Source organism: Apium graveolens, chromosome 5 (assembly GCF_009905375.1).
Source record: "Apium graveolens cultivar Ventura chromosome 5, ASM990537v1, whole genome shotgun sequence".
Classification (NCBI taxonomy): Eukaryota; Viridiplantae; Streptophyta; class Magnoliopsida; order Apiales; family Apiaceae; genus Apium; species Apium graveolens.
The window spans coordinates 249,977,250-249,992,488 of NC_133651.1; the positions used below are offsets into that span (position 1 = coordinate 249,977,250).

At 32.5% G+C, this 15,239-nt stretch overlaps 1 protein-coding gene across 3 annotated transcripts; it reads right to left on the reverse strand.

The window, feature by feature from the left end:
* Positions 1-828: 828 nt before the first annotated feature.
* On the reverse strand, positions 829-9,679 carry LOC141725045 (uncharacterized). 3 transcript variants are annotated; one of them, XR_012576987.1, is made up of 13 exons: positions 9,430-9,679; positions 8,793-8,946; positions 8,431-8,526; positions 8,006-8,082; positions 6,961-7,040; positions 5,601-5,661; positions 5,241-5,308; positions 5,060-5,141; positions 4,037-4,117; positions 2,915-2,992; positions 2,045-2,164; positions 1,802-1,909; positions 954-1,173 (listed from the first exon to the last, which is right to left on the reverse strand). XR_012576987.1 is itself a non-coding variant. In XM_074527421.1 (12 exons), the coding sequence occupies exons 1-12, from the start codon at positions 9,595-9,597 to the stop codon at positions 997-999; spliced, it is 1,242 nt and encodes a 413-aa protein (XP_074383522.1). In that variant the 5' UTR covers positions 9,598-9,678; the 3' UTR covers positions 829-996. The 3 variants fall into 3 exon arrangements, 1 of the variants encoding a protein (XP_074383522.1); XR_012576986.1 differs by having other exon boundaries at positions 1,768-1,909; XM_074527421.1 differs by lacking the exon at positions 1,802-1,909 and having other exon boundaries at positions 829-1,173; positions 9,430-9,678.
* Between the last annotated feature and the right edge of the window lie 5,560 nt (positions 9,680-15,239).

Genomic DNA, 15,239 nt, shown 5'->3' on the forward strand with positions numbered 1-15,239 from the left:
TATTTTTGATTCAAAAATTTAACTCAAATATTAATTATATAATTTTTGTTCTAATGATTATTAACGGAAAGAGTTGTACCTGATTAAACTATTTAAGTGATATTAATCAAAGTCTGCCTGACACGAGAGCTCTGTATTAAAAAAAATTGCATTGAATAAAAAAATAAGCTAACAAATATTATCTCTCCGCCTATTATACCAAAATTAACGTTGTATTCTGTTGTACCAAGATTAACATTGTATCATGAATCATGATAAGAGAGCTTATTATACCAAAACTAATATTGTATCGTGGAATTACTAATAATTCCTTAATTCCTCCCTCCAATAATATTAGTGTCTATTGAGAAAAAGTTTTTTCCCATAATTTTTATCCAAACTCCTCTTACAAAACAAATAAGGGCACCTTTCTTAAATTACCCATTTTGAAAATTGGACAACAATTAATGGCGTGCGAGTATTAACAGAATATTTTATATTTTTATAAGATTAATACAATATGATGAGTATAAGTGAAAACAGCTCCTTTTTCAAAGAGACTTTTATTATAGGATGGAAGGAGTAAATTATTATGAATACGGGTATATTATTACCCAAAAAACAGGCAACCTGATTAAATTTTCAACCAAAAATTAAATTTCACTAATATTTATATAGGATTCTACTAAAACCTTCCTCTAACCTGTCAGACACCTTAAAATTTTAGGAGAAAATCTTTAACCAAAAAAACTAACAGCGCCTGAACAAAAAAATCTCTTATTTGATAAATAAGGAATTGATATCCGCTTATAACCGAAGTTAATTTTCCTTTCCACTAAAAAACAGAAGTGAAGAATAAAGCGAAGTCATGGAACACCAAAACATGAACGTTTAATACTGATACATCATACCGACTAATATCCCAATATGAAGAAAAAAAAATTAGAAAATTGTTACTCTGGTAGTTCTCAAGACATGATGAAAATCATTTTACATATGGAGCTGTAGGCTTGATAATTAGAGTACTCCAAAGAAGGGATTGTTTATTGCACTATTTAATTCATTCCCAGCAGTATGGAGCACTGGAACGTCAATTTTGTCCCGAGGTAGATACAAAAACTCGCCATTATCAATCTTCTCAAAACCACACAGCTCAAGAAAATTGATGCCGCCCACCAATTTGCCGACTCTTTCCTGTTATTATGATTAAGGATGACATGAGTCACCAACTCGGAGGACTAACAATCATGTCAAAATAAAAAATGTTCACAGTATATTCAAACATGTGAGAATTATTTTTGATGACAAATAATCATCATCTCAGTATGGGACAGGATTACTGAGAAACAAACAAATGTATTTACTTCAACATACAATATATAGAAAATGTTAAAGCCTCAATAAGTGCCTTAGACCGGGGCAATTGTATATAATACTGCAATATAACACGGAATATACAATTTCTGAGGTAAACTTATTAGAAGGCATCTCAATCTTACTGCAGGAGTGCAGGGATCATCAGTGGTAGGAAATCTATACATCAGTTGTCCTATAAAAACTATAGATACATGTAGATTACTGAAAAATGCAAAATCAGTTGTCCTATAAAAACTGTAGATACATGTAGATTACTGAAAAATGCACAAGTACAAATATGATTACAATGCCCAACTCAGATGATTAAATTGTTTGCTAGAAATTATATGTTGGAGCTCTTAAAAGTGTTCCAATAATAATATCAAATTAAAATTGAAATTTTAAAAAACAATAAGAAGGGCAGAAATTTACAAGATATTTGTGTACCCAAAGTCACAAATGCAGCTTAGACAAAAATTTGCCCATGGAAGGTTTATCCGGTCCCTGACTGAAATGTTTGAAGTTGAGAAGATAATTCTACCAAATAATATTTCTAGGTGGTATCTGTAACCACCTGCTATGAGACAGGCAAAATGTTGATTGCCAGAAAAGTAATTAGGGCCTGAAAGTCCTAACAGGTTCAACATAGTATAGACAAGAGCAGGTTAAGATAAAATGAGCCAGTTCAATGCATGATAAAAAAGATTACCTGGAAGGTCGCATTACTCAGCCTAATTTTGCGAAATTTCTCTTCATCAGGCTTTGTGGCAACATTCTTAATGTAAGTTAAAAGAGTATTAAATGCAGTCTTTACTTGTTGATCATTATCCTGCACCAAACAATTGAAATAAAGGTTACACCTAAATGATGTGTAGCTTCCATCTAGGTGAAAATGTAGATGTAGGTGCGGATTTTACTATTTATTCGATGCTAAATAAAAAAAGCGCAGCCTCAGCCTCAAGAGGCTTTGATGGGTAGCGAATCCAGGGAGTAGTGATAGAGTTATATAGGCTTTGATGGGTAGCGAATCCAGGGAGTAGTGATAGAGTTATATATGATGACTGACTGGTGCTATAGGGATAGCAAGGTGACGAATTTTACAACTAGACCGGTAATATATCATACATATAAGTTAACTAGTTTTGACCTCAATCAGCTTATATAGTGCTCACAACAATATCAAACATATGAAAACATAAGGTTCTACAGAATCGACTTTGTACACAATATATTTAAGGATTTTTGGCCCTTTTGGGCACAATTTGGAGCAAAATGGCCTAAAATAACGATATTTCAAAGTTAAAAACCTAAACACATCAAAGATTTATATCTGGCTTACTGAGTCTATTTTTGGCATCTAGACTGGTATATCACACCTGTCTATGTTGACTAGTTTTGAGTTCAATCAGGTTATAGTGTACATAACAACGTCAAACAAATAAATATAAGGTTCTCCAAAATCCAATTTGTTCACAATATATACTAACCTTATATTTTTTTGCATATAGATACTAAAAGTTAAGTTTGTGATAATACTGAAAATTTGGACAACACATTCTCGCATCAAGTATCCAGTTACCTTATGGGCCTGTTTGAGAGATCGTAAGCACTCTCTCATTTGTTCTGCCTTCGTAGCAGGCCTGATGGGCAACATGGGCTGCAATACAAATATAAAATGTTTTATAAACTTAAAAAAGCTTGATCAATAAAAAAGAAGTATATGACAATATTTTTAGTGGTAGTCTTCAATTAGAACGTGATCAACAAATGAAGTATAAGAGAGTAAACAAGAAACATGTAGTTCAGTAAACACTCAAGTTTGGATGCCCTATCATCCAATTTACGAATTTACCAACAAACCAAATATATCAAGATTAATTAAGTTTGGTATACAAACTTTGATAGATTTGAATGTAAACAAGAAATAAAGAATAAGAGAGTAATGAAGAAACTTGTCAACAAAAATGTATTTAGGTAAAACATAACTTTGGGTACCCCGTAACTGCAATACTAACATCCCAATATTTCAATACTTATTTTTCGATATCCACTTTCTATATGGTATTAAAACTTTGATTAGATGTTGTTAACTCTTCAAGTAAACTTGCACCTGAATATTAAAGTGCATCGATTTACTTAATATCTAATTTATATATAGATTTTGTTCAATACTATCTACACAGAAATATGATTTTCTATATATTACCAGATATCAATTGTCTCTGTCTAGGAAGGTTGTTTATTGCATATATGTATCTTGTCTTCTATACATCTACCGTATTTTGACTATTTTCTTCTAATAATGAGAAATATCACATTCAAAAACTAAGATTTTTCTTAATGAAATTTTAATTGTAAGCACGTCAAAGAACCATTTAGGTTATATTTTCTCCCACACACAATTCTAACAAACCAAGAAGATTATTCTTATGTTGTTTCTTGAAAAACTAAACTAAAAAGATTTAAAATCAATACAATATATGGAAAAATAATACTTAAAGCATACATAAGATTTCAGTAAAATTAATAGTCAACTGGAGTAAATTGATAGAGTGGTGGAGGGAGATCTTAACTCGTGCCAGTTTGCTAATCATAAAAAAGTGTTACGCGCGCGCACACACACACACATTAAAAGAACAAGCTTTAAACATCCAATGCCAAGATGACTTTAGGTCCATACACAACAAGTACAAGAATGTACCTTCTTCTCCTCTACAGGCGCAGCAGGCTTTGTAGGTTTTGGATCTTCTGGTGGCAATCCAAGCTTACGTCTTCTTTCAGCCTGTATTAACAGATTTTTTTATGAAATTGATACTTGTTATCTACAAGCTAATATGTGAAGTAGCCTTTATATGTATAATAAAATGGCAACAAGGGTATGATGAACACTGTCCACCTTAATTATAAAATCTTAATGATCTCGAAATCCATAGAGGACAGTGGACCACTATCATCTCTAAGTCCTACGTTTCACATTCAGCGTAGAAGAAAATAAAACGTGACGGACATGCTGTTAAAAAAAATCTGCCAACGCTGTAGTTTGAAGCCAAAAGAAGATAATAACTTACTGACTTACTATTTAACAACCTATCTCTAGGAACCCAAGAAAATGGAAGTTATATGTACAAAATTAAATATGAAGTTATAATCTCTACCTGATGCTAACAGAGGGCAATAGTTCAGCTCACAATCCTACACCATTTTCTAGTCAAAATTGATTTATGGCAATTTTTATTCAGTCACGTGTGCCAGTATTTGGGTGTAATAGAGATGCACGTAGATGCTACATCAGCAACTTTGTACCTTTCTAACATCAAATTTTATCCGTCTGTCCATTTATAGAATAAAACTGTCTAATATTCTCTCAAATTCTTCTGTTTTTTATTAAAATTTCCTAACTATCTTCTTTTGAAGTATCCTATTTCTCCTCGGCTCAATATAAACAACAATTTAAGAATGGCATGTATTTATTCATTGCTAATTCAATTATAAAGAGAAGAGTCAGCACATCAATAACTTTTTTACACAAGCAAATCAAAAAAAGAATCAAGATTAGCAATGCCACAGTATTATCATTTGTTTAAATTCACCGCAACTGTTGAGTGTGCTTTGGATAAGAGGATATACAAGCAGTTAAACATAGTTAGACAGTGGACCTATTACAAAAATTGAAGTTTTCAGAAAAAAATGGAAACTGAAATATCACACTGAAGATATTACTAACCTTGTCTTCTTCCAATTTTTGTCGAATTTTTTCTCTAGCCCTTTTCTCTTCTTCTTTCTCTGCTTTCCGCAAAGCCATTATGCTGTGATGGCAGACCACGACATTAGACATTTAATTTAAGCACATCCATAACAATACAAAACAAAATTAAACTATAAAAGAGACTAGGACTAAGACAAACCGCTTTCTTTCATTGTCCTCCTCAATTCTCTTTGCTTCAAGGAGTTCCTTACCCACTCTGATTCGCTCCTGTAAGACGGTTGCATCACTATGAATTATGGAAGTGATAGTATCTCAAAACAGATGCATGAAAACTATTTCATTTTTCTCAGAAGTCAAAAATCATAATTTTAGGTAAATTTAGGGTTTCAATTGCATTTAATACATAAATCTTCCTGTTAGAATTAACATTTATGCTTCGAAAGTACAGGGGCATCATAAACCCAAAATCCCAGTTAATTTACATAATAGTATTCTTTAACTTGGTCCATCAATCAATTGTGAAAAGACAGTAAATGTGACATATGAGCTCATTAATTACCTTCTCTCGCTCTCTTTCCATTCTTTTTTCTTCCTCTTCCTTCTTTTTTCGAGCTCTCTCCCTTCAAGAAGTAAAGGACAAGGATTATAAGGACTTGACCAATATAGATACCACTAATTGTATGGTCAATGGTGCAATTTTAACTTGAATTTTTGTATCATACACTTTATCTCCAGGAAAAAATCAGAAAATATGAGAAAATCAGACAAATAATTAAAAACAAAGTTAACAGTCTTGGAAATGATACATTACATCATACATATGAAGATAGGAAAATGATAGCCTTGTAATATTATACTCATAATCATTCTCTTGATACCAAACCTTTTAAATATGTTTTTAAATTTATTTTAGTAGCAAGCACCACATTCCCATCCGGGAGATAAAAATGTAATTGATTTCCAATAGTGTAAGCTAAAGACTTAATGGCAAAAACTAAGGGTACTATCAGAGCTCAAAAAGCCTGCTTTGCTAAACAACTCTCATCCCCCATTTATACAGAGACGACCCCTAGGCCTAAACTACAACTGACTGCCGTTGAGTTGATGCATCTTCTATCTTTAATAGCAGATTCCACGGATATTCTTCAGAAATTTCAAAAGACTCCGCACTAAGTTCAAGGCAATATAATATGAGATTTTAAAGAATGGGATTCCTTTATAAAATTATAATCATGCCTGTTATGTCATAATGGCATTAATTTTTTTAGATAGGAAAAACTAAGAAAAAACAAACAGATGTAGAAGGCTCAGTGAAGATATATACAGTTCAATCCTTCAGCAAAAACAATGTTAACACTTAACAGCAGCATGGCAGAAAGATTAGGCAGGGTACATTAGCAACAGCCTCACTTCTACCAAATAGTAGGTCTTTGCAATACCAGTAAAAAATTAATGAATTCAATTTTACCATTGCATTGATTAATTATTGTAAGCTGACTACCTTCGGAATAGATTTAGCAAAAGAGAATTACTGTGGAAACTTGTGGTTTATTTCTCACTAGAACAGAAACTTATCTTTAGAATATCAGCTTTGATTAGGGCCTCTCAGGCATTCAAAAGGAATTCAGAGTATAAAACTCAATGAATCAGGAAATGCTACCTCCTTTTTTATGGTGTGTCATGTTACTCGGACTCGGCTAGAAGTGTCTAACATGGACACGTGTCCATGTATCGGACTCGGAAACATTTTGAAAAATATACACGTTTTTGGCCTAAAATAAGTGTCCGAGTCTGAGTGTCCATGTCCAAGTGTCGAGTGTCCGACACGGGTACTCGAAGGTAAAATGAAGAATCCGAGTAACATAGCTAGACACAAGTACATGTGCTTCTATCACCTCAAACTAACAAAATTGACTTACTTGAGTTCTTGAGCTTTTATTTTTATTTCCTCAGGAGTCAAAGAAGGCTTCGAAGCCTCAGATTTGCTGCTGATAGGTACCTAGAAAAATAAATATGGTTAATACATGGAATCATATGTGGATAAATCATATAAATTTGAAATCTGACATGAGCATCCGAACTTTATATCAAAGGAGTAAACACTAAATAAAAATATGTCTTCCCACTCAAGCATAACAGGTATGTCCTAAAGTGGTTCCAACTGTAAGAAAATTTACCAGCTCATCTATTAGCATATGCAACACATATTTGAATGTAAAAGCCAACTTATTTGAAATATAAGGCTCCTTGAGTTTGGGCCACAGCCCACAAATATTTACAGGAAAATGACGGGGTCTAGTAAGTAGTAACCCCTCAACTGATTAGATACATCTCTAATTGACAGGTCTTTTGCTGCCATCACCTAGCTATCATTTTAATTACTTGAGGAGGCAATAATATGCCAAGACATGTATTAGTTTGAAATGTAGTTTGACAGCACTAGAGGCGATTTTTTATCAGCAGCTAAGTTTTTTCTCAATTTGTTTCTCCACTTTTCTGTGCAAAATCCCTCTGATAAAGCCAGCCAACTCTAGGCATCTCTTATTCCTTTAGTCAGTTCACTTAGGTACGGAAGAGTTCTTCATAAAATTCAAATTAAAAAAGACATAAATAGGTTCATTTTAGTGACAGTACTCTTTTAAAGTTTCTGTATGACCAAACAACCCAGGGGTCTATGGCAGAAGATCAAAGCAGCAAGAGCCTGTGAAGAACACTGCTTGCACCTAAACTACTGTGAAGTAGAAATATGCAGCCACTTTCAAGTCTGTACAAAAAAAAAATTATGATCCTTGTTTCTCCAAACCACCGGAACAGGGTGATACCTTTCTTGCTCCAAGAGATAACAATTGTAAGCCATTACTAATTTATCAAGTCTTATACATAACACATCAGAAGATTCAAACCACAAGCTAAAATGACATAAAAATATAAAAAATGCATTGAACGAAATTAAAGATATTATACCAGTGGCATCTCATCTATGTTGGAGTCATTCTCATGTTCAACTATCCACTCAGTAGCTACCTCGAGGCTACTATTACCTGAAAATTTTACAATTGTTTGCAAGTGAATATGTTTGCATGCTGATTCAACATCAGATCATAAGTATGACCCTTTGCATGAAGTATGAACAATTACTTGAACTCCATAGAAAAGAATGTAATAATATACGAAATGCCTTGAGAATATAAAGAACGAAACGTTAATGCTTCTCAAATGCAAACAAAGTGTTTCTCTATCAAATTTTAGAAAACTTATTTGAGCTATGGAGGGTGGGAGAGGTAGAGAGGGAGGGGGGAGGGGGGAATTGTTATCAAGCTTTTGTTTCATACTAATGCACATTAATACATATGAACACAGTACTATTGTGGTTGTTTTGTAATACTGACCAGAGTAATGAAGTGCACGAGTTGCCCTTGCTTTAGAAAATCCCATTAACTCAAGATTCTCAAGAAACTCCTGATTAACTTCCGGAACAACCATTTCTGAGAACAAAAAATCAGGTATATATAAGTGCACAACACATAATGATGAGATCCTGCAAATCAAACGACATATGTACCACAATTACACAACTCAAACGACACATGTATCCCAATTACACTATAACATCACAAATCACAAACTTTATAACTAAATTTATAATCTTTAAAAATATAATTGATTTTTTTAAGAGGTAATCTTTACAAGTAAAATTATAAAAACATATCAATCTATGACTATTATCACACAAACTAATAAGCACAAAAACCTTCAGTTTGGTCACCACTAGCAGTAGAATCACCAGCATCTACCATATCCACATCTGAGTTCTTCGGAACCTCTAAAGCAATCGGCTTGGCAGACTCAAATGTCTTATCTACAAACTCATCATGCCCAGTCCTCTTCGTATGCAAATCAGTCTCCTTCATAATTCAATGACATATACACATACAACCAAAGTCAGAAGTCAGATTCAAGTAAACTATAAACTAAACACATACAACCAAAGTCAGGAGTCAGATTCAAGTAAACTATAAACTAAAACATTTTCTCCATCCCACATAAAAAATAACATGAAATATAATCTCGATAAATTACTAAAATTCTCCAATGTAAAGGCTAATAACTTATAATCCGGATAAATTAATAAAAATCCCCGATGCGGAGCTCAATAACCTAATTCAAATAACTGACCTTCACAATTCAATTACACACACACATATAACCAAGATCAGAAGTCCAATCGAGTACAATAGAATCTCATACAATAGAATCTCAACAAACTAATAGTCAAAAACTAACAGTTATCCGGTGCAAATACGATAAACAAATAATCTGGATAAATGAATAAAATTATCCGATCCGGACAGAAAAAACAAAAAATAATGAGGAAAATATAGACAAACGGTTTTAGAGCGACAAGGTTTGGCACAAGAAGCGCAAACGAGATTGAGAACAGGTTCAGTAGATTCGGAGAAATTAGAGTGATTAGTGAGCTCGGCATGCTCCTGAGCTTCTTCTACTGATTTCAACAACAATCCGCAGTCTCCGCATTGGAGCGATACGCCCGCCATCGTAATCGTCGATTATCTTCTCCGTCAATGTAATTGATGCGTGCAGGTCATTGAGGGGAAACGTTGTTTCGGCAAGTCAAAATACTCGGGCTGCTCATTATATCCTCTTTTTACCACGGTAAAACTCATTTCTAATTCTACCAATTTTATTTTTTTATTTTAAGATATTTTTATTATTATTATTCTTAAATTAATATATTATAAATTTATCAATAAATATCTATTATTTTATTTTCAGACGCATTGCACAAAATTATTAATTATATGACTTATAAATGTGTATGGAAGTTATTAATTACATCAAATATATGCGTATATAATAGAAATATAAATATATTATTTGAAAATTAGTTTTTTGTACATTTATATTTAAACATCGCATATAAAGACTTGGAAAAATTATTTATTCAATAAGTTATTCATTAATTTCTGTTGTCATCCCTCTGTCCCTCTCATTTGTTTACACTTTCCTTTACATTTCAAAATTTTCCAAAAATAGTAAAGTTTTTATAATTTTTAAATTAACTACATCCTCTACTTTCCTCCACTATACCCACTTTATACATATAATATTAATCGATCCCACTACTTTACTCATTTTTTCAACTTTTCTCCACTACTTTATCATTTTTCTTAAACTCCGCACCCCAGGGAGACTTGTTTTTGTTTTAAAAAAATCGCAAATTAAATTACTACTTTCATTAAACCGGAATAACATTGAATACGTAAATGTAGCATTATAAAAAAGAGATAAAGGAAGATAGTTAAATTAGCTCTTGTTATTGAAGGCTATGGCTCCGTTTGGGAGTGCTGTTAAAAACTGCTGTAATTTGAGAAAAAGTGCTGGTGGAAAAAGTGTTGTCAGAAAAATTAGATGACTGTTTGATAATTTTTTTTAATTTATGCATATTTTGAGATATAATATATGAAAATAATGTTTTTGAGAAGGTTTGATGGTGAAACTGATAACTAATTCTTGAAAAAGCTGAAAACAGGTTTTTTCAAAAATATAGGGGGACATCTTTTCCAGACAGCAGCTTTTAGACCAAAAGCGCTATTTCAAACATCAGCTTTTAGAATTTACCAAACACTTTTCTACAGTTTTTCAGCAAATAGCTGTTGTAACTGTCTACAACAGTAATAAAAAATAGGGCCTATATTGAAACTTATTATTCTGGTTCAGACACAAGTGGCGAGGTCAATTCTCTTAATTCCAAATTACCTAATAATAATTCTATTTTAGGTGATCTAATCGGGCATGATAAATTTGATATATCTACGATGGAACTCATGAAATTAAAGAACGAGGATTATGAGTTCGAGAAAGAGAATGTTTATCTTCAAAAGGTCAATTATGATTATATGACTGAAAAGAATTTTAAATCAAAAGTGGAATTCATTGCAAATCTTAAAAAAATAGATAGTTCAACTCGATGAAAACAAACAAGCAAATTCTATGAAGAAATGACACATTGATGAAGGAACTCAACTTGCTAAAAGCAGATATCAAAGCTCGAGAATAGGGCTCCTAATCAGCAACTTTGTTGTGGTGATTCAGGATGTCTGTAAAAAGTGGGGAAAATTTTCAGAATATACCAAGCACCGAATGGGCCAGCTAAAACCTCTTAAGCCGGCCAGCTAAATAGGTGCTTGACGCCGTTCAAAGTCGCCTTTTAAAATTCCATAAACGATAGTCAGGCCCCCGGATTTTTCCCTCGTGCTGACTCGAAAACTTTTAATCGTTGTCCTAAAATTATCGATGACCCCATGAAATATGTCCCTAGAAAGCGAGGTGGCCTTTGACTATGGATAGTCAGCCGGTGAAAACGAGGGTGCTTTCTTCGTATCCAAAATAACTCGATTCTTTTCGATTCTGAAAAAACATGGCTGGTTAGGCGGGGCTAGTATTATGACGCAATTGTTTGAAGATTTTTGAAATAACTAAAGGGTTAAATATCAAAGTAGTAACTGAAATGAATGTCATATATCACTTTAGTCACCGATTTTAACAAGGTATCATTAAATCACTGAAATAATAATAATAAATATCAAACAAATTACTCCAAATATGTGCTCGAAAAGTAAACGTAATATATTTTTGGGTTGCAAGCATTTTTATTGAATGTTATCCAAACCAAGTGAAAAGTTACAAATATTAGTATTTAAGATAAAATATTTACATTTTATAAAATTTATATACTAATTATCTTTATTTAAATATAATAAAATTATTATAAATTTTAAAGTAAATAGTAGATAAATTTTTAAAAATTTAAATTTTAAGAAATACTAGAATGCATAATTTTTTATTTGTTCGCAATAGCATTCAAGAAAAATGTATAAAATTCCATAAAATTAATTTTTAATTCCCGAGTACATATTTAGTGATATTTTTTTGATATTTATTATGAGTTTAGTTATTCAAATGATATCCCGTGGAGATTTGTGATTAAAGTGAAATATGATATTTACTTGAGTGATCATTTGAACTAGAAAGCTTCATCGAAATATTCAAGCAAGCTTAGAGGATAAAGGAGCTGAAAGATAAAATCAAGAATCTTAATAAAGGAATGGGAATGTTTGTTCAAGAATAATAAGTACTCAAATTTATGATGAAACAAACTAAAGTTACATTTGATAAATGGGGTCTTGGATTGGCATCTACATCTAAGGATCACTCTATGAAGAAAAAATGGCATTTTATATGATTATATCATGCCCTGAAAGATTTTCCACAAGTGTGAAAATAATGGTTATCTAACTAAAAACTACACAGTTAAAAATACAATATCGGCAAGCTAGTGTTTGCTACAAATTTCTGGGTTCTTAGTATGTTAAGAACTCAGCTTCTCTCTTGAGAGTTACAAGAAATTTTTGATCTATTTGTTACCTTTAAAATAAAGCATTTAGTGTTTATTTTATAGAACAGTAAACACTGGTTTTTACACGGCATGCAATGGCATGTACTAAACCCTACTTTTGGATAACTAAATCTTTCTAGTTCTGACTTAATGTATCTTTGCAAATCGTGCATGTCCGTTAATCTTGGCCCTTAATCTTGTACTCTTCAAGCTGCTTTTGTATACTTTTCAAATCAATGATTGATTTGTTTGTTGATTGATAATCTTGGATAATAAACTGATCTGCATTCTGTACTTGAGCTTTACATCGAGATCTCCAGTTAGTCATCTAGAGAACTCGACATCTCGATAAGTATAATAACTTATCGAGATCTCTAATTACTCTATAGTTGTTTGACTTATCGAGGTCTCTGAGTTCTCTATAAGAGAATTTGACTTATCGAGATCTCTAATCTCCATGTCTTCATTTTGGCTTATCGATATCTCTGAGTTCTCTAGTGAAGAAATGACTTGTCTATATCTCTGAGATTTCTTTATAAGCTTTCCTTGACTTTTTAATAAGTCATTCTGGAGTTCTCGAATGACTTATCTATAATACATAATCCGTGACTTGTAGATTTCTTGACTTAGAATGTTTTTCCCAAAATAGATTAATTCAACTCCAAACTTCTTCACACTTTCTCTAAGCCATTATCTTCATGATCTTCTTCCAGAGTTTATTCTTAGGTTTGAAACTGTTTACAGAAAAATATTCCAGTCTAATCTTATTACACTTTTACAGACTTAAGTGATACAATACAAAATGCAAACTTAGATGATCATACAACTTGCTTAGGGTTGTTAATTTGACTTAGTCTTGTTATAATACATGCATGTCTTGCACAACAATCTCCCCCAATTTGTGAGAAGATTGATTATCACAAATTCATGTCTGTTAACAAGACTAACCCCAAGTTATAATGGAAAATTAGACTTATCCATACAAATTGACACAAATACAACATTTATACATTAGGTGATTTCTTGAGTTTAACAGATACATACATCAGATAAATGTCTCATCTCCTGTTTCTTCTCTAATGAGGTCCTTTAAATTTACAAGTATTTCCAGTTCCTCAATGATTGGTGTTCCTCTTAAAGCTTCCACAAGTTTGAGTTTGTCATGTATTGAATAGTTTATCAGTAAATCAATCCTAAATCTTGAGAATGTGCAAGCTTTGACATTTAGAAATTTCCCATATTTGGTAACTCTGCTCATCCCTTTTGCCTTGAGATCTTCAGATCTTTGAATGTACATTTCTATTTCCTCATCATACTTCCTCTTCCTCTCCTCATATTTAGCTTTGTTTCTTGCTCTTCTTTCTTCCATTTCTATCAAGCATTCAGCTAAAACAGATCTCCATGTCCTGGTTGCAGTATCCTTAACCTTCAGTAAACTTATCACTCTCTTTATTTCTGTGGGTGAAAAGGTGTCCATTAAGTTGCTGCCAAGAAATGTGAAGGACACATTATGATAGTAGATTCTTACTTCCCTTAGTGTTACAACCCAAACTGTGACCATTTCCCCAGCTAGTTGTTGAAAATAGTCTTCATATGAGATGTACCAGTTTAGAGGTAGAAAATCACTTTGATTATAGCAATTCCAGATGGCCCTCTCAGTGACTTAAATTTTCTTAGGTTTTCTCCCAACAGACTTGTAGTGAATTTTGTTTGATGGCTTAGCAGAAGGTAGGTTTGAGATTTTCTTGAGAAATATTTGATTTGAAGTGATTGGTTCAGAAAGGTGTTAGCAGTTTATTTGTACAAGTATTTATGCTTTGAGGTAGGAGGTGGTTCAGTGTATGAGTTTGTTGGCTTAGAAGGTTGAACTTGGTTAATTTGGATTTTTAGGGTTTGTTGTTGTTGTGGTTCTGAGCCATCTTGCCTTTTTTTTCCTTCTTCTTTCATCCCCTTTCTTTTTTTCATCTTCCTTTTTCTCATCATTTTTCTTATCCTTGCTTCCAGTTTCTTTTGAAGATTGACTTGGATTTGACCCAGAAGGCTTTTGCTATCATGCTTGTAACGCCCCCAAATCCGGGGTCAGAGGATTTGGTCGTCACTATGAAACCTTAATCCAAATCAACCCGTTTAATCAATAACTAAATGCCAGCAGAAGATATTTAGCATCTATGACCCCAAATTACTCCAAGATCTTTTAAGGTTACAGTTCTAGAAACAAGATATCCAAATTTCCACAAATAAATTTTTCTCTTTTCTTTTAAAACTCCTTTTCAACAATTTCAGAACTCAAAACTAAACCCGCTAGTATATCTTCGAAAAGAAGTGTACTAGGCTCAAATACACGATAATACAACTATAATATATAATATAATATAAACAACTTTACATTATAGAACTTACACTAGTCCGCAAACCCTGGGCCAACCACTTTCCAAAAGCTTATTATTTGCTTCCTTGACTTACGCGGCTAAACAACGCAAGCTAATCCTCACTGGAGGTTAAATTTGAAAACTGGAAAGTATGAGTGAAAGAAATGCTTAGCAAGTTCATTATATCATATATATGGTCATTTTGATATAAAACTGACATCTGCATTAGAGCGGAACATTTAAAATCATAATTGTTGAATCAGAAATTTTATTAAAGAATCGGATAATTGTTTCTCACTGTATTCAAAACCATTTTGATATTTTCAAGCGAAATACTTCAGCAATACTTTGAATCTTGACGAGAATAAAACTCGTAAAACTGTATTTACGAAAATATCGTAAACAACAATAA

Coding starts and splice junctions, on each gene's coding strand:
- LOC141725045 (XM_074527421.1), bottom strand. CDS start 9,597: ATGGCGGGCGTATCGCTCCAATGCGGAGACTGCGGATTGTTGTTGAAA. Junction 8,947..9,429: donor AACCTTGTCGCTCTAAAACC/GTTTGTCTATAT, acceptor TGAATTATGAAG/GAGACTGATTTGCATACGAA. Junction 1,174..2,044: donor TGAGTAATGCGACCTTCCAG/GTAATCTTTTTT, acceptor TCATAATAACAG/GAAAGAGTCGGCAAATTGGT.